General features: G+C 38.2%; 1 protein-coding gene across 1 annotated transcript; it reads left to right on the forward strand.

Moving 5' to 3' along the window:
* Window positions 1-438: 438 nt before the first annotated feature.
* On the forward strand, window positions 439-19,877 carry LOC100377440 (uncharacterized). Its single transcript, XM_002740011.3, has 13 exons — window positions 439-933; window positions 7,217-7,384; window positions 8,642-8,788; window positions 9,452-9,595; window positions 10,371-10,520; window positions 11,139-11,291; window positions 11,890-12,027; window positions 12,935-13,081; window positions 13,727-13,879; window positions 15,889-16,050; window positions 16,153-16,299; window positions 17,556-17,690; window positions 18,296-19,877. Exons 4-13 carry the CDS (start codon window positions 9,559-9,561, stop codon window positions 18,544-18,546), a joined length of 1,473 nt encoding a protein of 490 aa, XP_002740057.3. The 5' UTR covers window positions 439-933; window positions 7,217-7,384; window positions 8,642-8,788; window positions 9,452-9,558; the 3' UTR covers window positions 18,547-19,877.
* The last annotated feature ends 7,669 nt before the right edge of the window (window positions 19,878-27,546 follow it).

A 27,546-nucleotide genomic window follows, 5' to 3' on the forward strand; every position in this document is an offset into this window, starting at 1 on the left:
AGATCAAGTCAAAGTTGATTAAACTTTTTATCCGATTTAAATTTAAAACTGGACACAACGTTAGAAAGGCCAATGCACAGGTAGAAACCGCTCTATGCCTGGGCGATTTCACAGTAGTTATTGCTGGAGGTACATGTAGACATACATTCAGAATGCCCAGTATTATAATTGTGAACTTGCACATTCTTGTTAAATAGTTGAGAGAGATATCTAGGTATTGCGTGATGATACCCTGGTTCGCAGCAACATTTCATTATAGAAAGAGATGGATGTTGACTATACGTATATTATGGTTGCAGACTTCCTGTCTATTGTGCCCCGTATTACGGTGAATTGTATAACTAAATCGTTTCCAGCTTTTCATCTATATGCTTTTGTTGATGATGTAATATATAATTAAATTGGAAGACATCCAGACAGTTTAGTAAATCAGCGACGAAAGGTGAATGCCTTTTTTAGAATAACACAAACATGTTCCTGTATATTCACCACCACCACATCTCACTCGCTCGGTGTGAGTGAGTGAGAGTTACAGAAGATGGACACAGTTTAAAAGTGGTAAAACCTTAAAATCGGCTACAAGAAAAAAATGGTCACAGCTTTAAATAGACTATAACAAGAATATGGTCAGACTAAAAGAGAATGAGGATGAGAACAACTTGAAATGGCTAACCCAACTTGATATCGGCTACAGCGAGAGATTGCTGCAAGCATTCCCTCTATTGTGATCATTAGTTCAGCGTACTACTATGTCACGTTTTTAACCTGTGTGTGTTTGTTGACGATGTGAACGTGTTTAATCTCAATACATTCAGACAGTTTGGTGTAAAAAGGTGAAGGCTTATTTCAGATAGATGAACAGATGTGAATGTAATTAAACAAAGCCACCGTCATCAACTGTTGCGTTTCACATTAGGTCATCCAACGTTTTCGGTGGATATGTATTTTATTGAAAACTGTGTAATTTTATATTTTCCCAAGACTGCAGTAGAGTGTGAATAAGAACACTTTTTAAAAAGAAGGAACTGGTTAAAGCATTACTATAAATGTTTGTATTTAACAGGTATACATGACACACAATATATATATATATATATATATATATATATATATATATATATATATATATATATATATATATATATATATATATATATATATATATATATATATATATATATATATATATATATATTACTTCTTAAATCACTGAAAAAAACCCGGAAAGATCTGATGAGTAATACTCATTTAATTGATCATTTTGACTTCACAATTAAAACAAAGATATACACTTATTTGCATATTAACAGATGAATAGTGGCGTTGCTGCATTGTTTTTGTAAATGATCATAAAATATTCCATATCTAATGTTTTGATGTTCAGTATATTGTAGATGATAGGTAAGCATCTAAAGCTACTTCTGTGTAACTTGTTTATTTTGTAAATGCATTGGAATGTAAAAATTTAATAGTATTTCCATTTAGAGGTCTGAAATTTTCATAGAATAATAAGATATATATATGTATAGATTCTATAAAATATAGAAATTCTTTTTGATAAACATGTGCCAAAAAAAAAGTTTAACTTATAATCAAATTCGTATAACTTGGTTGTAAGCAATCAACTCATGTATGTGAGATACTACCTGAAGCCATTTAATTATAACTATTGTAAACTGGCTGATTTATGCAAATTAGTAATTTTTCCATTCGCGTTGTTTTCTTAAAACAAGAAGGCTCAAACTGAAATAGCTCCTAAAATTTTGCTATGTTTCCCATGAGACTTTTCAACTATGTTGGTGGATTTGAGTTCTGGATTTTGTGTTTTGTTCTCTTGCAACACTAATCACGCCTATTGAAAAACAAATGGCGCGTCTGACGCCATTATCTTGGATAACTTGGATGTTGTTTTGTAGATACACTCGCTATCGACGTATTACAAACGATTGTTTAAAAATAATGTTGGCACGTTTATATATCTCTCACCAACGAGTAATGCCACTGAGATGAGATGGCTCTATGCACTTAACAACAAATCGAACTGACATGAGTTGGCCGTTGCTACAACATTGTTCCTGCAACAAATACGTGTTCACAGTCTATCATGTTCATAAAGCTCAAGATAGTCAACGGTGTCAAGATGAGGTGTGAAAAAAACTACTGTTGATTGTGTAAGGCGAGAACTTATTAAACGTAGGTCACCAACCCAAAACACACACATGCCAGATCAAGCCATACAAATCAGTTCAGGCGGCGAATACATAAGACGAAAATAACAATGAACAATGTTTTAATAACAGCATGGGGTGTTATGATGGTTTTGCTTTAATGGTTTAATGGATTAATGATCGCACGTGCTTATCAGTTGCGTTCACGCACAGCTCCTTAGCACGGGCTAAGAGGTCAAATTCCTTAGCCCGTGCTAAGAAAACGTGCGTGAACGCTTAGCACGGGCTAAGGAATGCTAAGTACTGGTTAAATCTGATCCGAATTTAAGACGCGGTCTAGACCCTTAGCACGGGCTAACGAAGTATGCGCGAACGCTTAGCCCAGGGCTAAGCGCCCTCTGCGGCGACCTTTGGGTGTGAAATTGTCCCATGTTCGAGTCTATTTCTTCAGTCATTACTACGCGCTCGCTTCCACACTGATCGGGTCGCTGTAGTAGAGCGTACAGCAGCTCCAATTGTGGACAAAATAAATTTGGTTCGCTGTCTACGACATGCATTAATAAAACTCTGTATTCTGTTACGCCCGTTGTATACTGTTTCTGTGCATCCAAATAAGTTGGGTCCGTCTTCTCTCGCGTTCCTGTGCACGTCGCTTCAAAATTAGAACGAAACATGCCAGCAGCAGAAATAGAATCTCGCGCATATCATCCATTTTTCGTTCGTAAATAGCGGCTTACCAAAGGTCACCGTCTAATGGCACCCCTTAGCCCGTGCACAGTGGTGTTGAGGGACTGTGGCCCGTGCTAACGACTGGCCCTCCCTGTGCGTGGACGCAATTGGGTCTAGCCGAAATGCAAATATGCTAGATAAGCCTAAATCAGCTTAAATCTTAGCCCGTACTTCGTGTAACGTGAACACAACTAACAGGTCTCCAATTCACCCCACTGTGTTCTGTGTTGTCACCTAAATCACGGTTACTAAAATTGTATTACTAGTCTGAGCTAAAAGTAACCATGGAAACCTCATCTGTAGCCGATGAATTACAAAGACGCTATGAAAGAGAATTGGAAGTGGCGAATTGTCGCCTTACGACGGAGAAAATTTTAAATTACGTTTTTAACATCACCAGTTATACACGCATTTTCAGCGGCAATCCTTCCTATGGGGTATGCATTTTTTATCTTAGTTGCTGTTCCAAGGAGTTCAGGGCACACCTTCTAAATATACACGTGTAAAGTTTAACTTTACGGCGGTGACCTGAATTAATTGCGAAAAACTATTATGAATAACATTTTAAATTAGTATGTAATAGGACATTTATGGGTTTATGTGACTTGGTAGTTTTGTTTGTTACCATTATCCGCCATTTTATGGTCTCTGTTCGTTGTGGTTTGATGTAAAAGCTAATAGTTCCGTGACTATCCAATACTATACACCAAGTGTTTGCAGGTGAACGTTCGACTTAGAGTAGCGTCACAATTTGTAATAGTTTTGTAAAATTCGGGTAAGCATGAGTCGTTGACATTACTTGCCATGAACGAACTATGAACGTGGCTACTGTATTACTGACGTAATCGACTGAATCACGTGAATCCCGCAAACTGCATAACAGTTCTTAATCAGACGTGTAATATAACTATGCTAGGATGTACGTTATAACAACATTTTTATGAATAACTTTTCACGATTTTCACCGGCGATATTGCTGTTTATCTGCCCGGGAGTTTAAGTTGTCGTCTGCATTCTCCAGAGATAACAATGTCCCTCCGTTTATTCTCATTTTAAGAACATCATTTTAAAAAATCATTTAGTTGAAAATAAATAAACGAAATAGATAAACGGGATATACTGCGCATATCCATATACTGACAGCATCTCAAGAACATACTGACAACATCTCAAGAACATACTGACAACATCTCAATAACATACTGACAACATCTCAAGAACACACTGACAACATCTCAAGAACATACTGACAACATCTCAAGAACACACTGACAACATCTCAAGAACAAACTGACAACATCTCAAGAACATACTGACAACATCTCAAGAACACACTCACAACATCTCAGGAACATACTGACAACATCTCAAGAATATACTGACAACATCTCAAGAACACACTGACAACGTCTCAAGAACATACTGACAACATCTCAAGAACACACTGACAACATCTCAAGAACATACTGACAGCATCTCAAGAACACACTGACAACATCTCAAGAACATACTGACAACATCTCAAGAATATACTGACAGTATCTCAAGAACACACTGACAACATCTCAAGAACATACTGACAACATCTCAAGAATATACTGACAGCATCTCAAGAACACACTGACAACATCTCAAGAACACACTGACAACATCTCAAGAACACACTGACAACATCTCAAGAACATACTGACAGCATCTCAAGAACACACTGACAACATCTCAAGAACACACTAACAACATCTCAAGAACATACTGACAACACCTCAAGAACACACTGACAACATCTCAAGAACACACTGACAACATCTCAAGAACATACTGACAACATCTCAAGAACACACTGACAACATCTCAAGAACATACTGACAGCATCTCAAGAACACACTGACAACATCTCAAGAACATACTGACAACATCTCAAGAATATACTGACAGCATCTCAAGAACACACTGACAACATCTCAAGAACACACTGACAACATCTCAAGAACATACTGACAACACCTCAAGAACACACTGACAACATCTCAAGAACACACTGACAACATCTCAAGAACATACTGACAACATCTCAAGAACATACTGACAACATCTCAAGAACATACTGACAGCATCTCAAGAACACACTGACAACATCTCAAGAACATACTGACAACATCTCAAGAACATACTGACAACATCTCAAGAACACACTGACAACATCTCAAGAACATACTGACAGCATCTCAAGAACACACTGACAGCATCTCAAGAACACACTGACAACATCTCAAGAACATACTGACAACATCTCAAGAATATACTGACAGCATCTCAAGAACACACTGACAACATCTCAAGAACACACTGACAACATCTCAAGAACACACTGACAACATCTCAAGAACATACTGACAGCATCTCAAGAACACACTGACAACATCTCAAGAACATACTGACAACATCTCAAGAATATACTGACAGCATCTCAAGAACACACTGACAACATCTCAAGAACACACTGACAACATCTCAAGAACATACTGACAACACCTCAAGAACACACTGACAACATCTCAAGAACACACTGACAACATCTCAAGAACATACTGACAACATCTCAAGAACACACTGACAACATCTCAAGAACATACTGACAGCATCTCAAGAACACACTGACAACATCTCAAGAACATACTGACAACATCTCAAGAATATACTGACAGCATCTCAAGAACACACTGACAACATCTCAAGAACACACTGACAACATCTCAAGAACATACTGACAACATCTCAAGAACACACTGACAACATCTCAAGAACATACTGACAATATCTCAAGAACATACTGACAACATCTCAAGATGGAAATAAAGGACCACGCACTCATTATTTGAGCCCATCTTTTATCCAACAATAATAAACCTATATGGGACCCTTTATTTCAATTACAATACCTTTATTTCAATATCAAATGTCAAATTGAATAAACGCCGGTCGTAGCTTACGAACCGCCGAATGAAGTTGAAACTTGCTCTACGTGGTATTGACCGACCAATGAGAACGTCACGGTGACTTTGCGTAATCGGCAGCAAAACAAACTCATTGAACGATTTAAAAAAAAAAAAAAATTCTCACGAAATTAAGTAAATTTTCAGACTCCACAACGACTGGCGTAACGTAAAGTAAAACGAAGACGGTTGCGCCGATCCACCCTCTACCAGAGGACAATACCTGTAGAACACAGTTAACAGACAATAAAGAAGCTATAATCCATTCTACTCATTCAACTTATAACGGCAAACGAATGGTTCACCATAGCAAAGTCAACGAACCGAACAGTACCCACTCTTGTTTGTCGTCTTGATTTGATATAACATCAAGCAGTAACAACACATCGCCTCGGGGGGGGGGGGGACCAAGAGCGCAGCCAAACTTTGCTTATGCCTAGTTGTGCCGGTTGCATGTGGTTGGAATGGAGGGTAAACACAAAAAGTAATGCCACGTATGTAACAGTTCAACGTGGAGACGAATATTGCTACGCTTCAGTAACGCTTCGTGCTATGGCTGAAAGGGTGTGTGACTATATGCAAAACACAGAAGTTGGTCAACCACGGAAATCAACATGTAGGAGACGATTTTTCTAACAAAAGTCTTCCACGTTCCAGCTTGTTCGATATACTGCATTATCGTATAGCATAATCGTCCCTGTCATTATTCGCGTTTAAATTTGAGATGAAGCCGGTAAACAAAGCAAAAACAAAAACATTGTCATGAATTGAAAGCACCTTGCAAGTTTGACCTCTCGTGTCTGTAAACTGTTCTTATTAGTACCCTGGTTCTTTGAAGAGTGTTGTTGTATTGTGTCAGTCATAGCGTTGTTTACGTAGATAGTTTTGATGCGCACAATGTGTCTATAGTAGAACGTTGACTACGCATAACAACGCTACATGCATTTCGTAACAACACCGTTTCGCACCTGGTCGCAAATAACTTGTTTCATCAAACGATAATTGCCGCATCAGAGCTGCCGAACATCGTTATTATTTGAGATACAATCTCTGCCTCAAACTTTCCAGATATATTTCTTGAAAAATCTTCTCCTCCACGAACATTATGAAACAGAATATCACTAAACGGTATTCAAGTAGTTGAACGACATGAACGTTCCCGCCACAATTTTTCATATTGTTTTGTATCTTTTCTCTAATTTCTTTGATAATTCTGGTGGAATGGATATATTTCTATTTGCTTCATTTTTAGAAAAAATCGGAAAACATTAAGCAGATTTATTCGTATAATGAAAATGTCTTTATATATCTATGTTTTTTTTCTAGTGTGTGTTTTAATAGTGGCTGGACAAAACGATACTTTTACCTGCACCACATGCGAATACGACGAAGGTCTTTCCTATTCACTAAACCGAACATGTCTGACAGATCCAGGGTCAGTTTCGCTTATTTCAAACTGTACGACAAAGTGTTACACAGCAGCCGCCTACTACGGTAAGTTAAGAACCTCGATGCGTTCGTTGGAATCATAATAACCAAAGACAATAATGTCTTTGTAATAACACGGGCAGTCAATCAATTAAAAATGCGTGCCCTTAAAATTTGTATATAAATATTGTCATCATGTTCTTGAAATATTGTCATTATGTTCTAGAGCGTATTGCTGCACATGTTTTTTTTTTAATTTTTTTTTATGTTTCGAATGGAGATGTTCATTTCAATCATGATCGTCACTGCCTTTTCACTGTTTTGTGTTTGTTTAAATACATGTAATAGGTGATTTTCCGTTCAACTGCGAGAACTCGAGTATTGCGTAAAAGACGCGGACCGAACGTCTGCCGCAAAAATCGAACGATTTGATTCGAACTCGAATTTCCTTTTTTATAGCTCAAATTCGAAGACCGATCTTTGTCAGGAGAATATTAAGTTTAGATACCTTTATTTCATCGAAATTGACCATTATCAAATGTGTACAGCGGTGAAATATCTCCCAAAATACGATCGCGTTTGTCTAATCTCACAAGGTGTTTATCGTCACTACGACGCTGTGACCGTTGTTTGTCCCGACTTTACGTTGGATTTCACGCACAACGCGGGATCTCGCAGTGAATGGAAATATGGCCTATTATGAAGAATCCCTGCTGCGCGGGTGTGTATGTGTGTTGGGAGGGGGTGGTGAAAAACTTGTTTAAAAGAATATACATTTATGTTGACTTCTCTTCAAATGGTGAATCCCGTGACCACAGATGCAATGATCCATGTACGTTTATTGTATGTTTATTTAGTTAATGACGTCAACACGTTGCGATGTGGTGGGATGGAGGGAGGGGGCGGAAGTTCGTCAAGGTGCCAACCATCTCATAATTTATTCGAATAGCGCCCCAGCGAGCCCATCAATCATGCCTGAACAGTCGGCTTCTCTCCATTGTTTAGGCAACGATATGAAGAACTCTATCTCACTGAAGCTACCAGTGATTCGGGACTATACCTTATGTGTGTCCCCAAATCGTACAATATCATGGGATATATACGTATTGTGTCAATATAGACAGATATATAAGTATATACGGAAAAAGATATATATATATATAGAGAGAGGGATAACTTGAAAGAAAGAGAGAGAGAGAATGAGAGAGAAGGTTGTCCGCAGTTTTGGTTTGTATCTTCGCGCACGCGTGGCACGTCACGTGGTAACTAACGAAAGTCACACGATAACGGCTATATAGCGGTAATGTTTTTTGTCCTCGATAGGGAACAATCTGCGTGTCAGCAGAGGCTGTGATATTGACCTGGAATTCAGCTGGACAAACGATTGTGCATATTCTCAGTTTGGTGTTGTTTATGGCGGATATGTCTGTACATGTGACACCCAAGATAATTGTAATTCCGACGATACAGGTAAGGCTGTATATTTCATTCCAGATATTATTATACATCTGTCACCGTAACGCCATAAGTTACAGCGTACCGTAATTTTGCGGTATTTTACGGGGTATTTTCATCCCACCATATAAGGAAATGCGAATTCCAAATATGGAATGTTTACGCGCGTAGGCGTCCTATAATAATCATAAAAACAAACATGGCTGCCACCAGGGTTTGAAGAAGTTCGTTGATTCTGTTCTAAACATTTTGGATTTCGGCATTCCCATGGCGTGTCCTTGGAAGGAAAAGATGTATAATGATAAGGTTATTACGAGAATAGCTCAAAGTATGCTCTCAGACAGTACGCCGCACTGCGCTGCATACTTTGAGGTATTCTCGTAATAACATCATATTATATTTTATTATCATTTTTGTTTCGATACCGTGTTGATATACGACCTAAATTTTGACTTATATAATACTGATAATTTGCATAAAAAAAAAACTACTGAATTACGCATGCTCGTTTGATTAGTAGTACGTAACTATAATGTACAATTACACAGTTCATTGTACCATTTAACGAATGCTTGTTCTGCGAGTAACCAAAGCAACGTTTTTACTTTACTACGATGCATCATTATACTCAAGCTACCGATTATATGTGAAAAATTCTGTTTTGAACTTCGAACGCAGGGCATTTTAGATGCTACCAATGTGATTCAAGAGAAGACGATGATTGCTATGCCAATCTCAATACGAATCTACCTGTAGCGTGTTTGACCGGTCACACGAAGTGCATTATGGAGACCATGGAACCGTATCCAGAAACCGCTGCTCGTAAGTAGCAGCACCTTTCCTCTCACATTCCGCGATATAGTCGCGCCCTCTAGCGACGGAGAACTTATGTGACGTAAATCATCGCAAAGAGCGCCGTTCACAAGGTTGATGTGAGGTAGTCCGTTGAAGTTTCTTAATGAGTTTGCTATGTTTTAAATGGCGAAAAACTGCATAACCAGATTTATCTATTTGATCGTAAGAAGAATTGATTCGGCGACTTGTAGTTGATTAACATTAGTCCAAGGTTTATGTTAAAGCGCGGTGGTCGTCGCGCAGCGCATGTTCGAATTTCATGTAAATAAACAATGTATTTTACACGCGTTGTATACGTCGCTATGAGTCCCATATCGAACAGGACGCGGCACGACGACTGCCGCCCTTTGAATGCCATGAGCGGAGTGCCGTGACAGCTAGTGAGGGGACGTTCATATTTGAAACTTGTTTTGTTTTGTCTGATAACACTCATGCATACCTTTCTCAGGGAAAAGGTACACAGAGGTTGGTGTCAATCAGAGTACGTTCCCTAGAGAATGCAAAGAAACTCGTGATTAAATTGTGAAACTAGTACTGCATGACAATATACAGATTACCAGGCCCCTTCGGCAAACGACACACCCACCCTCGCCTGTAGAGGGCGCGCGACTTTGACTACACAGAAGTCCCGTGATTTGTTTAGTTGAACCATGGAAGGTACTACCTTCCATGTATGTACTTACGTAGTGTATTTTTTCATTTATCACAAGACGTTATTTAACATTTTTCTCAAACATTTCAGAGTACAGTGGACTAGATATATATGACTACGTCAGGCGTTATTGCGCTGACACCGACTACGGGAAGGAAGGCATATTCATAGATTTTCACCTGGCGTCGTTACATTGCTATCATTCGTGCGACACGTCAGCCTGCAACGACCAGCAAGACGGTAGGTAGACGCCAAGAGATATATTCTCTTCGAATACATTGTTAGGAAATCGTAAATAACATATGACGTCACGGAAATGGCTTTAAATTCGATGGTGGAAATTGTGATTGCTATGGCAACCGACGTTTGTCTGATGTTAAAGCGGAAGGGTCGTCACCTGCGCACGCGCGGGAATTGAGTCCCAACCGACGATAACAACACACGCTAAAAATGCTCATGGGTAGACGCTTGTGACAATGACACGCTATGGCCATCCAACGCATGCGCAGGTGACGACTCCCTCGCGTTAAATACTGTATTTGATTGCAGTACATAACCAAAAGAATACATTTTCGCGCTGTTCAGTCGTGCACCTTATGACGTCATGAAAACCGTACTACACAATTAATGATGACGTGGCACACAAAAAGGGGGGACTCGTACAACTGGGCAAACAAACCCCTTTACCTTAACAGTATAAACAGTCTGCCAGATAAATACAATTATTGCAATTAGCGAGATGGAGGTTTACTTTATATAACTGGGTATTAATGAAGTTGTGATGACAATGACACGCTACCATCGCCACATTGTTGCATACACCGTGACGACAACTAATCGCCATATTTTGCTTTCTAGTCTGCATAACTGTGAAAGCTATCACATGTCAAAGCTGTTTTTATATCGTCGGACGTCAGGCATCGGACAGCAATTGTCTGACCAATCCAAACGCCGTATCGACTATCCCGTGCTACAATAAATGCTACACGAAAGGCTGGCACAACAGTCTTGGTAAGTATACATTTTCTGTGACCTTAGTATATCCCATAATGCACTTTGACCCCGCGAGACTTCTGGTTTTCAAATGCAGAATTTTTTTTGGGAAGAAATGTTGAGAGGAGTAATAATACTGCAAATGTTTTATCGTGTCGACCATTTTTATATAAATCGTAAAAACCTACACTAACTAATTATTTCAGAAAAATGTCATTTGTGATGTAAAAAAGTCAGACGTAAAAATGTCTTTCAATAATCTGTCTGAAACCGTATATCGAATGTGATTGGCCATTAGACCGCGGATTTGGGGTGCTGGTGTATTACAGAGGAATTTAGAAAAACAGATATTTGTTTAAAACAAATAACACCACATACATTTGATGAAGGATATAGCAACGTGAAAATTAGCTAAAAAGCGGAGAAAACAAATAATTTAATAATTAGTTTTACCATATCCTCTCACAGCGTTTCTAAAGACCAACTATTATTAGACGATTTAAAAGTTGTTTTTATGACGGACTCATTTTACCCACAATGCATGTTTCGCCATAATGCAGCACATACCCTGTCAAATAAAACAAATCTATTTTTGGTTATTTTTTTTTCTGATTAGGTGGTCAGCAGATATCGCGTGGTTGCGACTCGGCATACAACTATGAATGGACAAACACGTGTAGATATGTAGTTGATGGCGTAGACCTGGTGTACACATGTACATGTGACGTCGATACATGTAATGCGGACGATTCAGGTACAAACAGAAACCTCCATAACCGGATCCGGAAAACCTCCATAACCGGATCCGGAAGTACATACACATCCTTTATTTAAACCTTTCTAGCTTACTATGGGGTATATCTCGGATGGGATAAATTAGGAGACGAACTAATCTGATTTTACTTGTTTTAGGCACACTGGGTGTTTCAGGTACTGCCCTTGTTTCTTATAGTAGATTTTATATATTAAAGGGCGGTGGTCGTCGCGTCGCGTCCTGTTCGATATGGGACTCATAGCGACGTATACAACTCGTGTAAAATACATTGTTTATTTACACGAAATTCGAGCACGCGCTGCGCGACGACCACCACGCTTTAAATATATCTGGCTGTTGTTTTCGAAGACAGATTACTACCCATAAAGATAGTTCCAGTTGCCATAGTCTTTTGAGTGTACAAATCTTTGTACTGGACAAAATCGTATGCCATAATAAAAAAAAAATCGTGACAATCAGAATTACCTGTCTTATGACAATATACTATTTTTTTCATTTTATGTCATCGTACGATATTTGTATAGATATATCGAGATCCAATGTGAATGGTTCAAACATCTTCGTTTTCTTGTTTTTTTAACCATTTTTTTCGCAAAAAGTAGTTCCGTGACCATACGTTTTATGTGAGTTATGTGAATAACAGCATGACATAAAACCACAGTGTGAAAATTACCGAAATCTCAATATCCGTTTTAATACTCGCGAATGATCTTATTGATCAATTATAGTTAATTAAATATTTAAATTATTTGAAGCAGAATGCTGCGACCACTGTTCTTATATTACTAATATACATCTGTAAATACCCGGATATGTGACATTTAGATGTCCCGCCCCGTATTTATTATCAGAGGAACCATCGTGTGTAATTCAATTATGTCAACAGATTATATGTGGTGTTATTATTGTGATTCTGCCGAAGATGACAATTGCTACGACGTTGAAAACAATCTCAATCTGTTATTACCCAGCGTTACCGGAAGTAGATACTGCACATTCGAAACTATGGCACCGTACGCGGACAAGATATCTAGTAAGTTGAAGCGGGGGAGTCGTCATCTCCGCCTGTTGCAAATGGCCATAGCGTGTCATTGTTTACAAACAAGCGTCTACCCATGAGGCTTTGCGGTTTTTAGCAAGTGTTGTTATCGTCACATAGGACTCAATTCCCGCGCACGCACAGGTGACGACCCCTCCGCTTCAAAACAAAACTTAAATTCTGTAAAATAATTTATTTCCGTTTTGAATTCATTTCGCTATTTTTGCTGAAGGAGTGAAAATAGAATATAACTTTTTCCTATATTTCACATTCAACACATCAAAAATTCAGAGAAAGTAAATTCCATACAAAACACCGTGACCCAAAAGGCCTTTTTAGCGAAAATTGATTCCAGCTAAAATAAATTACTAGTATTTTACAGTACACGGTAATCAGAACTCGTCGAAGAATTTTAGTAAAGTATGTCTAATACAAATGCAATTTTAGTTTACTTTACTTTACGTGCAAACAATATAACATTTTGCATTATTCATGCTTTCAGAATACATGTATCTAGGCAAATATATATATTCTGATTTCAGCTGTGTTTCTTGTGTTAGACCCTGTTATTTCAATGTAAGATATCCTGATATTGATAAACAAACACAAAATCGATTTGTTGATTGTTTTCTTGATTAGCTTTTGGCGATAACCAACTGTACAACTACATGAAGCGTTACAGCAGTGACATCTACTATGGCCCAGATGGCATATGTGTCGATTACAATAACGTCGCCCTGCGTTGCTACTATTCTTGCCACGAAGAGGGCTGTCACCAATATGAGGATTACCGTACGTTTTGTTTTCATTGTGTCTTTGTCTCATCATATTATACACTGTGCGCAATAGACTATGTTGCGTTCACTGCGAGATTCCGCGTTATTCGTGAAATCGAACGTCAAACAGAACAAACAAAGGTCATAGCGTCATAGTGCGTCAAAACATCGCCTGGGATTCGATAACCGCGAAAGCAGTTTGAGGATATTTCCACCCGTATTCGTTATACACATTTTGATGATGGTCGATTTTGATAAAATAAAGGTATTTCTAAATATCGGAATTTTGACAATGAGTTATAAAAACAACAAGTAATCAAAATCAAATCATTCGATTTTACGGCAGACGTTTAGTCCGCGCCTTTCACGAAATTCGCGAGATCTCGCAGTGAATGGATATTTATCTATCGACCACATACGCAAATGGCCGCCGAGACCTCGCCGAAAGCCACGCGACTTATTTCCCCAAATACTGTTTTTTGCGTCCACTGATTTTTAAAACATATATTTGAAACAGCGGTCGCGATGATGGAGAGAACGAAACACTATTTGGCTCTCTCGCTCTCGACGAGATTTCGACGGTCATTTGCGAAAATTAACATATCCACAAAACACATTCATTATAGCTTTTTTGTTTGTGATTGCGACTATTCTAAATACGATTTGGTAAAATTATGATTTGGCATTTGGGTTGAAAATATTTACATAAAACCTTCCGAAGATTTTTAAACAATCAGTCATAGACCTTATATACCATTGACCATGGTGTCAGCGTCTCGGCGGTGTATCAAGAATTGCCAGAGAAAACTATGCTGTATGACTAATTCAAACGCTAAATACCGCGAGAGTATGACACTATTAATCAGTACGTACCAATTAAGGTAGCGGGACTATTATTTGCATACTTGTTTTCATATTCTAATTGTGACCAAATGACCACAGATAGACCCAGGAAAGTATATATTTTTGGAATCGCCAGACTCCAAGCTTTTCAAAGGTGTGTTTGCCATGTCCGTATCTGCATTCTACGGTGCGTTACTTAATCAAAAGTAAAAAATTACTTTTTTTGTAAAAAAAATAATTACGCATTTATGCTGGTGATTAGAAGTTTTTTTCCACTTTTCCTAGTTGTTCAATAGTCTGGTAAATTGAATGTGTCTGGTCAGTTTGATTCAAGCAACGCGTTTTAAAAAGTAGTGTCCTGAATTTTAATTTCTGTTTTAGTCGCATTGCCCCCAACTCAAACCACAACACATTGGTAAATAATCCATGAAATAGTTTGTCTGGACACATTCAAGTTCCTCGCATTGTCACCTTAAAGCTGTGAAAATTTGGTGTTAATCCGACGACAATAAGTATACGTTATTTTTGATTAAAGACCTTGTATTTTGAAAAACATAAACTCTTAGAAAACGTCGATGAATTCACAGCAAAGATTTTCAAGCTTGTTTATCGGCACAAGCGACTTGTTTTCCCATCAAAGTCTGTTTTAACATGTGTAGGGGCATCCAAATGTGTAAGGCTATTGGAAACCAACAAAATAAAGGAATAGGATAGCTATAGTTCAATAAAATTGGCAGATGAAAACACCAAAATCAATGATTTTTTTCAGTGGCTGTGTGACCTTGGGTCTGACACATTCATATGCAAATGACTAATCTGTGAAATAAACAGGGGCGGAGACAAACCACTCAAATGTTTGGAAACACTAATTGTGTGTCAGATAGCTACTGATAACACATCCTAACATTGCTTTGTCTTGAGTTTATCTTTGAAACTTATAGGCATACAGATTAAACCCGTGTTGTTGATTTTGGAAAACACTACTGAAGCTGCCTTGCTTCCCTTCAGAAAATCTACATTTTAACCAACTTACATGACATTCTAGGTTACGTTGACTTTATCAGATGAAAGTTTATAGTGCATTTCACCAAATAATAAATAAATGTGAAAATCGTAATTTTCAACACAAATAATAGTCTCGCTACCTTAATACAAATGAAATACTGGTTATGTTTTTTTCAGAATGTATAAGTTCCATCGACATAAGTGAGCCAATCATGTGCGTGTCATGTGACTACAACTCGGCAGCTTATGACTACAACCGTGAATGCCTCACCGACCCGTCGTCCATGCCAACCACGGAATGCAACTCCACGTGCATTACGCGTGCATATTATTTGGACGGTAAGTGACACATATCCAATTCAGTTTTCCAACATCGTCATGTTTTGAGCGAAGCAGTCAAAGGAGAGATACTTAATGCAAATGATTTGTCTTGATTTTCAGGAAATCTTCAGATGCACCGTGGTTGTGATTGCAACAACATTTATACAGATATTAAAAATGAATGTCGGTATACCGAAGCCGAAGGCAAAGACGACATATACGTATGTACGTGTAGTGGCGAGGACCTGTGTAACAGTGACGATTCTCGTAAGTGTAACCGGGTTTCCGTCAATGGGTCGGGGCTTCTGTGAGCCCGTGTACTGGTTTGTCACGAAGACAATCTACATTCATATAGCTGTTTTGGTAACTGTGAAACCAATTATTTTCACTGCCATTCAACTTCACTATTTTGATGTTTTAAGTTTGAATTTTGCTTTTTGGCGGAGAAACAATAAGTTCTATTGTTATTCTACATGTTCACCTCGATTTAGATTGGTGAATTTTATTTATCAGCAAAAATAGCGAAATGCTTGCTGTTATAACGCCACTGGTGGCGCTGTTTACAATCGAGACTTATTGGGGCTTGCCGTAGTTCATTCAGATTTGAGTGTAAACCGTAGAAACAGTTGTTAAATTTGGTGACCAGTTTAGAATGATAGAATGTGTTTACAGTCTTCAAATAACCACAACTGATAGAGTAGGGTTAAATACCAAATATACGTGATTCCGGCGTTTCGTACTATATGCTTTCTATTAATAATTTCACTTTCAAATAATATTCATGTGATACTGTAAAACATGTCTTTTTCGCGAATTTAGCAAGAGAACTGATTCGCTAATTCAAGATGTCGCTAATGTCTTTATTATCAATTCAAAATGGCCGCTAAACAAAGAAATCAACAATGACAAGAGAGATTCGCTAAATCAACATTTCGGTATTACGTCATTTTACCACAATTCGCTAAAATTGCATACCGCTTTTTCAACATGTTTTACAGTATATTTACGTCATAACCTCGTTGAAGTTTATTAGCATATTGTGTACACAGTGCGCATGCTTCGGGCTCTTTATCCGTATTCCACAACGCATGCGTTATCACAGTGAGGTCAATTGAAGGTTGTGTTCGTATCGAAGCGACGCTACCAGCTATATACAAGAGCTAGCAAACCACACCAACCCAGCGAAAGCTGAGAATTTGTACACACTCTCACCATGTCATACGCTGTAATATGCAATTACAATTCCGGTTTCCCCATAACTCTGTGTACGTAGCAAGATACAATACTTTAGTGTGGAAGTGTCTCAGACTTTAAATTAAATTTCGAAGATACAAACTGTCAGGGCGCTAGTATCCCGAGTGTTATCTTTCCGGTAGATTGTGTATTTCGCACCTTAATGCAAAAATTAATTAGAAAATAAATATTCATCCACGCGTTTTAATCAATGTGCAATAATAACTGGCCGCTCATCTGTAAACGGTTTTCATGTTTATCTTCACTTTTTGTTTTCTCACTTGCTGCAGACTATCATCAATGTTACCAGTGCGATTCTAGAAATGACTTCTCTTGTTATAGTCAGTATTATTTAGATTCGCCGCAACCATGTGTCACAGGTCACAGAGCGTGCGTAACAGAAGTCATGGAGCCCTACGACCAGCGTAAGTGGATACTTTCTATGTAAACCCACAATGACTTCACAATATTTCTTTATTTTATGTTGCGCCCTCTATCGACAAAACGCCCCGTGGCGTTAAAATAACATTCATTGGTTTATGCAATGTCGTTCAGTTACACTCTGTTGGATTGCGTAGTCACTAAGAATGTATCAAATCTTTCAAAAATAGTATTTTATTTATTGACGGGCGAACGTCACAGAAGTACTTTGTCGTTAGAGGGCGCCACCTTCACCACAGCACAGAGGCCCAGGAGTCCATATTGTTAATAATTCTCAAGAATTTATCAACAATATCCAATAATCTTCCATGTTTGAAAAAAAAAACGGCCACTAAGGTCTCGCTCGAAGCGAGATAGCCACAATACTGTTTTTTTTTCAAATAGTCTTCTTTTATCGCGTCCAATGTTCTAAAATACCGCTGTATGGAACAGCGAATGCAATGACGCGAAAATGGAGCAATGTTAAAGTGGCAAGTCTCGTGGCCCTCTCACTATCAACGAGATTTCGGTGGCCATTTTGATCTTAGATATATTAAATGACATGCACTCGAATATTAACATTTGCGATTTTGTCATTTTTCCAAAATAGTTACTTACATGGCTGGGGTATCTTCATATGATTACGTCAACCGTTACTGTGGCAACGATGATTATGGAGCCGACGGCAACTGCATAGACAACATACGAATATCCCTGCGTTGTTATTCGTCATGTGACGAGGAAGCCTGCAACACAGTCATACCGAGTACGGGAAGTTTCATTAAGACATTTGAACTCTGGAGTTGTATTATTTTCTATTTTGGCTTCCATGCTTTGTTTTATTCCATGATTGTTGTTTGAAAATTGACATCAACAATATATGCATTATTCAAGAGAAGATTATTTACAGAGAAAAAATGTAAATCATTTGGAAATACATATTTTTAGACTAGAATTTAACTATAAACAATGCTTATAAGAACATAATTTTATCTCCCTATTGATATCGTCAATGCGATTGGTTACAATCTCGTCACGTGATACTCGTCAACACCTTATAAGGAGCCATGCATCTTGCATGTAATTCCATGCGTACTCGCTCAGTTGTACAGAAGTCACTAATTTTGAATATGGACATCGAGCCAACATTTGCCATGCATGTACGCACACTAGACTCCTAGTAACTGTCGAATGGAACCACATCTAACATGACGACGTGGCGCTTTATCACAAGTAAGGACCAAATTTGGGCTTCAGACATTGCTGGTCTAGATGCTAATCTACATCTACTGAGCTGGAAATTGGACAGACAAATATGACACTTTGCGGAAGAAATTAGTTCTTAATATATAATACACCAGAAGAGACGTGTACTACGTCGCAAGCCGATAATATGACGCGCCACTGACGCGCATAGAGTTGCTGTGACGCATCTAGTTGTGCCAATTCACAGGCACATCAATTAAATGACGTAAGAGAGAATCGCACATTGATACAGCGGTCTTGAGATCAAGGGTCACAACATGCATCAACCCATGAAGACCGACCTTTCCAACAGTGAACCAAGCTGATTCAACTTGAATTTTTCGGATTTATTTTTGACTCAGAAACCCTACGAAATCAGTCCTATTAGAGGGCACGCTGGTCACATAATTCAGAATTGAGCATGGTTATTTACACTTTATTCAGTACTATTTGTAATATGTATAACACTAACATATTAGGCACAAGTTGTAACTTTAAAGACGATATTTTTATAAGTGCGTCCACACAAGTGGGTATTAATCTGATATTGTGCTATTTTTTTCTATTCATTGCTTGTTTTGAAATAACTATGGAGGCACTTGTTTATTTGACCTAGAACAGTTGATTTATGTGGTTAATTCGTACAAACAAACAAACAAACATACACAGAAATAACAAACAAACAAACAAACAAACATGCTGATAATGAACAGACCGACTGGACAATCATATAACCAAGCAAACATACAAACATTAAACTAACACATTAATATCTTATTTTATAAAAAAACAAACAAGAAGACAAAGTGGTATTCGCAGATATCTTTCACTTACATTTAACTAAACTATTTTACTGATATGACGATAACTTTGCATACAAAAGTTGGAAATATATGACTTATATTTGTAAACTTTGTGTCATTAAAAAGTGAATATAATAAAAAAAATGTCGCCGTAGTATTATTTATTGATTGCAGTTGACATTTGATTAAATACTAAAGTCGTAGAGTATTTTATATCAATTTAAATTCAAAATGGCCGACTCTGTACGCGTGACTTATGAAATAGAGAACGAATTTCAGATTATGATTCACGAGTTATTATGATTTTGTTCCTTGCAGCTACGTTATCATTCGGTATCCAGTTGTTTAAAACCACATTGTCGTAACTGCGAATATTTGAATACGCCGATTTGACAATGTGTGGCTTTCATAACATTTACGCATTACACCATTGTTATGAATGAGAATATTTGAATACGCCGACTTGACAATGTGTGGCTTTCATAACATTTACGCATTACACCATTGTTATGAATGAGAATATTTGAATACGCCGATTTGACAATGTGTGGCTTTCATAACATTTACGCATTACACCATTGTTATGAATGAGAATATTTGAATACGCCTACTTGACAACCTGTGGCTTTCATAACGATTACGCATTACATCATTGTCATAAATGATGATATTTTTAATACGCCAACATTTACAGTTCATTGACAGTCATACGCCATTGGTTATACCGTCCGGTAACCACAGCATCACCACCTTATAAACGGGCAAAAAACACGCAAGAACAAAATGATATTATCTTCGGTAATACTATGGATTTAATAGTGCATTGCTCGTATATTATATTATATTGTTATTACCAGAGCCTCTTTAGTCGGCACAAATGTCCGCTTCCATCTCCCACGACGTGGACGCGAGGTTGGTTTTTTGGGAGACATAAATGTGAATTACATAACATCGAAGTTCTGAAATATGCGAACGAGTAAATACGAGGAAATCACATATCATCGAAGTTCTGAAAGAAACAAATAAATAAATAAAGTTTTGTATTATTTTCAGATAATGCGAATTACCATGGCTGCAACTAAATTGGATACTTACCTATATATTCCACAACTGCCAGCTTTTTCAAATGAGCCAGGCTGTCTCTACACTTCACTACTGTACTAATTCTTTTCCTGTAATTACAATCTCGTTTCAGTGCTACGTAATATCTTCTAAACGCAATGACATCGTCTTCATTCGGCTGCGGCTCTAGTGGTACACGCTTCCGCTTCACGTCCCTGCAATATACACCATCTTTCAAATCTACATAAAACTTTAGTCTGTCGTCTTCCATAATGTAGTGATGCGTTTTTCCAGATGATTTGGCATCCCAGGCTCCGCAGTCGTCTACATAAGTCATCTTCTTGTTCCTTTGTCTTCGGAGAAAATTAGATTCAAAATTCAACAGGAAGTGAACATTCTCTTTCACACCTGGTGGCACCGAGTTTGCACTAGGCTGATTTCGTGACATGCATTGAAACAAATCATCTGCATCCATAAATCGGCCATTACCGTGCATTGCACCAGGAAGTGAACGTATACTTGCCCGAATACTTACTACTTCAGATATGTCTGATTGCTGGTTATTGTCGTCTGGTAATATTGCCACATCACTTCTGATTTTCTCGATTGGCGTTGAGGTACTTGCATGTGAACTCGGAGATTTACTAAATACACCCATGGTCGGCTGAATATCTACCTGCAACAGAGGAACAAAATGGTTAGGTCTCCATGTTCCTGTATTATACTTACCTGGCATACTTACCGATGTCCACATAATTAATACATCGCTTCTGCCATGACCACCACTTAATACCCTTGGGGTGAATACAGTATTGAGTACACCGATATACTTGTCAAGTATCCCATTGACATTCGGATATACCGACAGTATACCGACCCCAAGAACAGTAGCGGCAGCATGAATCGTGAGGGCCGATGAATACCCACCACCGGTTACACAGTCACGTATACAATTTGCGTACTCTGGTGATATCTGAGCAATCATGCTTCCCTGGTGATAGTGGGTGTAATAGTCCTGGTTGTTGACCATCTCGATGCATGTCCTCAATCTAAGCTCGGTAGCGGCACTCTCATCTCCGACACAGGCAACAGATAGGGCGTTGAACAGGTAGTTACCGCCACCCATTACACTCACTGGTTTCAGACATTCGTCACCACCAGCCTTTTCCCATATCTTCAATGATGTACTGTCAACTACCTTTTCGCCCAACATGATCCCATTCTCCGGCATACTGATCTTTTCCACTCGTCTAATATAAATATCTTCCATCCTAGCAACATCTCGTAACGATATACCACTATAACATTCTGCTGCATGTAACCGATCGAGACCATCTTCAAAACTATAACGAGCTGTACAGAGAGAGCATAACAAATTGTTAGTCATAGCCCCCAGTGTTTCCATGTCGTGCGACGTGAGGTTTTGGCAGCGATCATGGAACCATACATGATACAAATGACAGCAAATAACTCCGTCATCACTACACGGGCTGCCACACTGACCACACGGCAACTGCACTGGAGACTGCTTGTGCTGAGAAGCCATGATTATAGTAATATAATATATACGACTGGGTATAACAGTAGAGAGAGAATGCGTTTCAAAGCAATGCCAAGATCAGCTGATCAGAAAGATCTAACCGAGTTGACAACACGAGTCTTTTTTATAGGGCGCTCCCTCGTGTGATTGGTTAACATTATACTTGATTTTAATTGGTTCGACAACTTTCATTTCTTGATATTAACCACTTAACACCACGTCGAGCGCATTGGGTAATTTAAATGAGTCACATGCCAAACAATGCCATTCTCTTTAACTCATTCAGCAACCGTTCACTTTACTTAAGTATGCCTACGTTTGAATAATATTTTTATTTATTTCAATTATATTCTCGTTTTTTTTTTCATATTTCATTTTCATTCTGTATATTTATGTCGCCTTCGTTCGCAGACCAATTGAAGTCATAGAGTAACCTTAAATATTTACAAATCATTAAAACCAAATTGATTTCACAAAAACTGCTGTTTGTCAGTAGTCAGCTCTGCCTCTATTTTTATTTTCCGCCGTATTCTGTCCTATACTTAAAGTCTGTGTGTGCCCGCGGACTTGACAATGTGTGGCTTTCATAACGATTACGCATTACATCATTGTCATAGGTGCGAATATTTGAATACGCCGACTTGACAATGTGTGGCTTTCATAACGATTACGCATTACATCATTGTCATAAATGCGAATATTTGAAGACGCCAACTTGACAATGTGTGGCATTCATAACGATTGCGCATTATATCATTGTCATCAATGCGAATATTTGAATACGCCGAGTTGACAATGTGTGGCATTCATAACGATTACGCATTACATCATTTTCATAAATGCGAATATTTGAACACGCCGACTTGACAATGTGTGGCATTCATAACGATTACGCATTACATCATTGTCATAAATGCGAATATTTGAATACACCGACTTGACAATGTGTGTCTTTCATAACGATTACGCATTACATCATTGTCATCAATGCGAATATTTGAATACGCCGACTTGACAATATGTGGCTTTCATAACGATTACGCATTACATCATTGTCATAAATGCGAATATTTGAATACGCCGACTTGACAGTGTGTGGCTTTCATAACGATTACGCATTACATCATTATCATAAATGCGAATATTTGAATACGCTGACTTTACAATGTGTGTCTTTCATAACGATTACGCATTACATCATTGTCATCAATGCGAATATTTGAATACGCCGACTTGACAATATGTGGCTTTCATAACGATTACGCATTACATCATTGTCATAAATGCGAATATTTGAATACGCCGACTTGACAATGTGTGGCATTCATAACGATTACGCATTACATAATTGTCATAAATGCGAATATTTGAATACGCCGACTTGACAATGTGTGGCTTTCATAACGATTACGCATTACACCATTGTCATAAATGCGAATATTTGAATACGCTGACTTCACAATGTGTGGCTTTCATAACGATTACGCATTACATCATTGTCATAAATGATGATATTTTTAATACCCCTACATTTACAGTTCATTGACAGTCATACGTCATTGGTTATACCGTCCAGTAACCACAGCATCACTACCTTATAAACGGGTAAAAAACACGCAAGAACAAAATGATATTTTTTTCGGTAATACTATGAATGTAATAGTGCATTGCTCGTATATTATATTATATTCTTATTACCAGAGCCTCTTTAGTCGGCACAAATGTCCGCTTCCATCTCCCACGACGTGGACGCGAGGTTGGTTTTTTGGGAGACATAAATGTGAATTACATAACATCGAAGTTCTGAAATATGCAAACGAGTAAATTATCCACTAGTTAATTATATAACATCGGAGTTTTGAAAGAAGGAACAAATAAAGTTCTGAAATATGCGAACGAGTAAATACGAGGAAATCACATATCATCGAAGTTCTGAAAGAAACAAATAAATAAATAAAGTTTTGTATTATTTACAGATAATGCGAATTACCATGGCTGCAACTAAATTGGATACTTACCTATATATTCCACAACTGCCAGCTTTTTCAAATGAGCCAGGCTGTCTCTACACTTCACAACTGTACTAATTCTTTTCCTGTAATTACAATCTCGTTTCAGTGCTACGTAATATCTTCTAAACGCAATGACATCGTCTTCATTCGGCTGTGGCTCTAGTGGTACACGCTTCCGCTTCACGTCCCTGCAATATACACCATCTTTCAAATCTACATAAAACTTTAGTCTGTCGTCTTCCATAATGTAGTGATGCGTTTTTCCAGATGATTTGGCATCCCAGGCTCCGCAGTCGTCTACATAAGTCATCTTCTTGTTCCTTTGTCTTCGGAGAAAATTAGATTCAAAATTCAACAGGAAGTGAATATTCTCCTTCACACCTGGTGGCACCGAGTTTGCACTAGGCTGATTTCGTGACATGCATTGAAACAAATCATCTGCATCCATAAATCTGCCATTACCGTGCATTGCACCAGGAAGTGAACGTATACTTGCCCGAATACTTACTACTTCAGATATGTCTGAATGCTGGTTATTGTCGTCTGGTAATATTGCCACATCACTTCTGATTTTCTCGATTGGTGTTGAGGTACTTGCATGTGAACTCGGAGATTTACTAAATACACCCATGGTCTGCTGAATATCTACCTGCAACAGAGGAACAAAATGGTTAGGTCTCCATGTTCCTGTATTATACTTACCTGGCATACTTACCGATGTCCACATAATTAATACATCGCTTCTGTCATGACCACCACTTAATACCCTTGGGGTGAATACAGTATTGAGTACACCGATATACTTGTCAAGTATCCCATTGACATTCGGATATACCGACCGTATACCGACCCCAAGAACAGTAGCGGCAGCATGAATCGTGAGGGCCGATGAATACCCACCACCGGTTACACAGTCACGTATACAATTTGCGTAGTCTGGTGATATCTGAGCAATCATGCTTCCCTGGTGATAGTGGGTGTAATAGTCCTGGTTGTTGACCATCTCGATGCATGTCCTCAATCTAAGCTCGGTAGCGGCACTCTCATCTCCGACACAGGCAACAGATAGGGCGTTGAACAGGCAGTTACTGCCACCCATTACACTCACTGGTTTCAGACATTCGTCACCACCAGCCTTTTCCCATATCTTCAATGATGTACTGTCAACTACCTTTTCGCCCAACATGATCCCATTCTCCGGCATACTGATCTTTTCCACTCGTCTAATATAAACATCTTCCATCCTAGCAACATCTCGTAACGATATACCACTATAACATTCTGCTGCATGTAACCGATCGAGACCATCTTCAAAACTATAACCAGCTGTACAGAGAGAGCATAAAAAATTGTTAGTCATAGCCCCCAGTGTTTCCATGTCGTGCGACGTGAGGTTTTGGCAGCGATCATGGAACCATACATGACACAAATGACAGCAAATAACTCCGTCATCACCACACGGGCTGCCACACTGACCACACGGCAACTGCACTGGAGACTGCTTGTGCTGAGAAGCCATGATTATAGTAATATAATATATACGACTGGGTATAACAGTAGAGAGAGAATGCGTTTCAAAGCAATGCCAAGATCAGCTGATCAGAAAGATCTGACCGAGTTGACAAGACGAGTCTTTTTTATAGGGCGCTCCCTTCGTGTGATTGGTTAACATTATACTTGATTTTAATTGGTTCGACAACTTTCATTTCTTGATATTAACCACTTAACACCACGTCGAGCGCGTTGGGTAATTTAAATGAGTCACATGCCAAACAATGCCATTCTCTTTAACTCATTCAGCAACCGTTCACTTTACTTAAGTATGCCTACGTTTGAATAATATTTTTATTTATTTCAATTATATTCTCGTTTTTTTTTCATATTTCATTTTCATTCTGTATATTTATGTCGCCTTCGTTCGCAGACCAATTGAAGTCATAGAGTAACCTTAAATATTTACAAATCATTAAAACCAAATTGATTTCACAAAAACTGCTGTTTGTCAGTAGTCAGCTCTGCCTCTATTTTTATTTTCCGCCGTATTCTGTCCTATACATAAAGTCTGTGTGTGCCCGCGGACTTGACAATGTGTGGCTTTCATAACGATTACGCATTACATCATTGTCATAGGTGCGAATATTTGAATACGCCGACTTGACAATGTGTGGCTTTCATAACGATTACGCATTACATCATTGTCATAAATGCGAATATTTGAAGACGCCAACTTGACAATGTGTGGCTTTCATAACGATTACGCATTACATCATTGTCATAAATGCGAATATTTGAACACGCCGACTTGACAATGTGTGGCTTTCATAACGATTACGCATTACATCATTGTCATATGTGCGAATATTTGAATACGCCGACTTGACAATATGTGGCTTTCATAACGATTACGCATTACATCATTGTCATCAATGCGAATATTTGAATACGCCGACTTGACAATGTGTGGCATTCATAACGATTACGCATTACATCATTGTCATAAATGCGAATATTTGAATACGCCGACTTGACAATGTGTGGCTTTCATAACGATTACGCATTACATCATTGTCATAAATGCGAATATTTGAATACGCTGACTTCACAATGTGTGGCTTTCATAACGATTACGCATTACATCATTGACATAAATGATGATATTTTTAATACGCCTACATTTACAGTTCATTGACAGTCATACGTCATTGGTTATACCGTCCGGTAACCACAGCATCACTACCTTATAAACGGGTAAAAAACTCGCAAGAACAAAATGATATTTTTTTCGGTAATACTATGAATTTAATAGTGCATTGCCCGTATATTATATTATATTCTTATTACCAGAGCCTCTTTAGTCTACACAAATGTCCGCTTCCATCTCCCACGACGTGGACGCGAGGTTGGTTTTTTGGGAGACATAAATGTGAATTACATAACATCGAAGTTCTGAAATATGCAAACGAGTAAATTATCCACTAGTTAATTATATAACATCGGAGTTTTGAAAGAAGGAACAAATAAAGTTCTGAAATATGCGAACGAGTAAATACGAGGAAATCACATATCATCGAAGTTCTGAAAGAAACAAATAAATAAATAAAGTTTTGTATTATTTTCAGATAATGCGAATTACCATGGCTGTGCAACTAAATTGGATACTTACCTATATATTCCACAACTGCCAGCTTTTTCTAATGAG

The sequence above is a fragment of the Saccoglossus kowalevskii genome, chromosome 5 (assembly GCF_978046115.1).
Source record: "Saccoglossus kowalevskii chromosome 5, keSacKowa6.1, whole genome shotgun sequence".
NCBI classification, from domain to species: Eukaryota; Metazoa; Hemichordata; class Enteropneusta; family Harrimaniidae; genus Saccoglossus; species Saccoglossus kowalevskii.

Coding starts and splice junctions, on each gene's coding strand:
- LOC100377440 (XM_002740011.3), top strand. CDS start 9,559: ATGGAGACCATGGAACCGTATCCAGAAACCGCTGCTC. Junction 12,028..12,934: donor ATGTAATGCGGACGATTCAG/GTACAAACAGAA, acceptor TTATGTCAACAG/ATTATATGTGGTGTTATTAT. Junction 16,051..16,152: donor GCGTGCATATTATTTGGACG/GTAAGTGACACA, acceptor CTTGATTTTCAG/GAAATCTTCAGATGCACCGT.